Source organism: Aplysia californica, unplaced genomic scaffold (genome assembly GCF_000002075.1).
Source record: "Aplysia californica isolate F4 #8 unplaced genomic scaffold, AplCal3.0 scaffold03445, whole genome shotgun sequence".
NCBI lineage: Eukaryota > Metazoa > Mollusca > Gastropoda > Aplysiida > Aplysiidae > Aplysia > Aplysia californica.
The window spans coordinates 1-2,509 of NW_004800715.1; the positions used below are offsets into that span (position 1 = coordinate 1).

Consider the following 2,509-nt stretch of genomic DNA (forward strand, 5'->3'; position numbering starts at 1 on the left):
AAAACCACGGGGACAGACCCTTGGTAGTAATGGTAGACGGTACAGGTCAAGATGAGCCTCTGATGACATAAACCAGCGCCAGAATGCCAATGGACAACACGCCGGAGATAGCCGCAGTAGACGCCAGCGTGTTCTGTTTCATCCTCTCTCCTAGACTCTCCCGCGTACTCTCTAACATCGTCTGGATCTCCGGCCCGACATACACCACATTTGTCTCCCCTTGCTGGGCTCGTTGGACTCCGACAAGTCGGTGAATTTCGTCGAGTTGAGAAATAACAACCGCTGATTGTTTATCTATGCTGTGTAGAATTTCCTCCCTTTGTTTCTCCATCAGCTGCGAGCTGACCACGAAGGAATCGGGTTCAAATTTTTGCTTTTGTGTGTTCACATCACCACTCTCTGTGTTCTGGATAAAATGAAAGCTCTCGGAAGTTGAATTCTGGCTAATAGTTTGTAACAATTTGTCTGTTATAGCTTTATACTCTGCAGTGCTCTCCCCTGACTCAGTGAGAATTGCCCTCATCTGCGTCATCCTCCGATGGTTGTTGACAGTCGACCCCACGATTCCAATAATAGCTCCAATCACTGAGCCGATGATGGACCAGTACTTGGTCTTCTCCGCCCGGGCTCTCTCTCTCTCTTTTCTCTCGCGGACGGCAGCGCTGAGCAGAGAGAAGAAATCCCTCTCGGCTTTGTCCAGGGCCTTGATCCTGTTGGTCATGTCCTTCTCCACCAGGAGAATCTCGTGCTCTTTCTTGACCAGGTCGATGTACTTGGAGTCTGTGCGATTGGTTTTCTCTAGTTCTGCCCCCAGGGTTCGAACCTCTGCCTGCACCGTTGTGATTTCTTGTTGCATGGTCCGTCTGTCCTCCTGTACCTGGAGAAACTGCTGCTCCGCCTGGGGAGAGTTGATGAAACAAAAAGGAACGTCAAGACATGAACTCTTGCTACAGGTTGGCACATCTACTGCGACTAAATGCTGCAAAATGCTTTTTCTTCTCTTCCTCATTTATCATATAATATTATAAAGAATATCTTTTTGCCTTTACTACAAGTCACTTGCTATATCCTCATATAAATCAAATCTTCATTCTTTTCTGATTTTCTGAACGTGGCAGTTAATAAAAACTTTGAGCTTGAAACAGGGGGGTTTTCTCATGATGAAAATGCAAACGTCATGCATACATATTTTCCACAAAGCTTGCTGCAATAAAACAAGGAGTAGGCCTACGACTTGTTGTAAGAGTAACACAGTTGAGTAAGACTAAGTCAAAAAAAGAGAAACTGTTGCTCTGTCTGGGGACAGTCAACGAAATTAAAAGGGAACATCAAAGCATTAAACAGAGGAGTAGACCATAGAGAAACTGCTTTGGAACTACTCTGTATCGTGAAAATTGATATAAAGCAGCACAGTTTGATTGAGAGAAACACATCCTTGCAATATGGGCTATTTAGTCATTTGAAAAAGCAAGAAAAAAATAACAGACTGAAGATAAAGAAGTAGGACCTACCAGTGGCACCTTATTAACAGAAAAACAAACAAATAATTGTAAAGCCAATTCAACACGAGAACATTACTAATTACATTTGAATTTGTATGTCTTAATAAAGTTTAATGATCACCAAGAGCTGGAGAATTAGGACAGATAAAAGCATTACGGCTGAATAATAAAGAACGATTAAAAAGTGAACTTCATAGTTTAAAAAGAAAGAAAAGTGACTCTATCATACTCTACGGCAATGCATGTTGCAGTTGGATAAATAACAAAGAAAGATACAGATAGCCCTCTAGGACTATGGTTACTATGAATGCTACAGTGGAAGAATAAATAATGGTGAGAGACAAATATTAGTTACTCAATGCAATGGCTTCCCTGTTACATGAAAAGGTAAAGAGCTTTGTATGTAAATGAAACCCAAAAAAGCCTGAACTTTGCTTGCATTTAATCTTTAGATTTAGAGTAAAGAATGTCCTTAATTATTACGGTACAAGTAACAATCCTCCCTAAGGCAAAGGGTATTCACAATTCACACTGGTGGAGAGTGAGATATACAAATTGCATGTAAAGGCTAAAATGAAATAAAATGAAACAGTGTCTCCTCCACCCTCCCTTCCTATGCCCAGTCTCTCATAGACTGTAAATGTAAATAATAAACCTGACAACTTGGACTAGAGGGTCAATAAAAAAGCTGCTATAGGATTAATTTCAATGCCTCTCATGCAGAAAGTGAAGTTAAGTTTATGTCTCCTCAAAGTTAAAATTCCACAAAAGATACTTTTCCCAATAATGAGTACACCCCCAATAATTTCATTTTGACTTTTCTGGTCCGTCAAAATTCGGCGCTTTTTCTGTAGTTCCCACCCCACTTATTTGAATCTAGATCCAGATCTAAATCTATACTTGTTTGATCCGTGGCGAGCTAAGAAATATCAAAGCTAGCTAACAACTGCAAAACATCAAAGATATGGTAAAATTCAGGGGGGCATGCCCCCTGAAACCCCCCACCA

General features: G+C 41.0%; 1 protein-coding gene across 1 annotated transcript; it reads right to left on the minus strand.

Annotated features, from left to right (window-relative positions):
- Positions 1-6: 6 nt before the first annotated feature.
- LOC101851103 (mitochondrial potassium channel-like) lies at positions 7-1,009 on the minus strand. Its single transcript, XM_005113557.3, has one exon. It carries the CDS (start codon positions 1,007-1,009, stop codon positions 47-49), a length of 963 nt encoding a protein of 320 aa, XP_005113614.2. The 3' UTR covers positions 7-46.
- Positions 1,010-2,509: the final 1,500 nt, after the last annotated feature.

Excerpts from the sequence above, each read along its gene's own strand:
- LOC101851103 (XM_005113557.3), bottom strand. The coding sequence starts at position 1,009 with ATGAGGAAGAGAAGAAAAAGCATTTTGCAGCATTTAGTCGCAGTAGAT.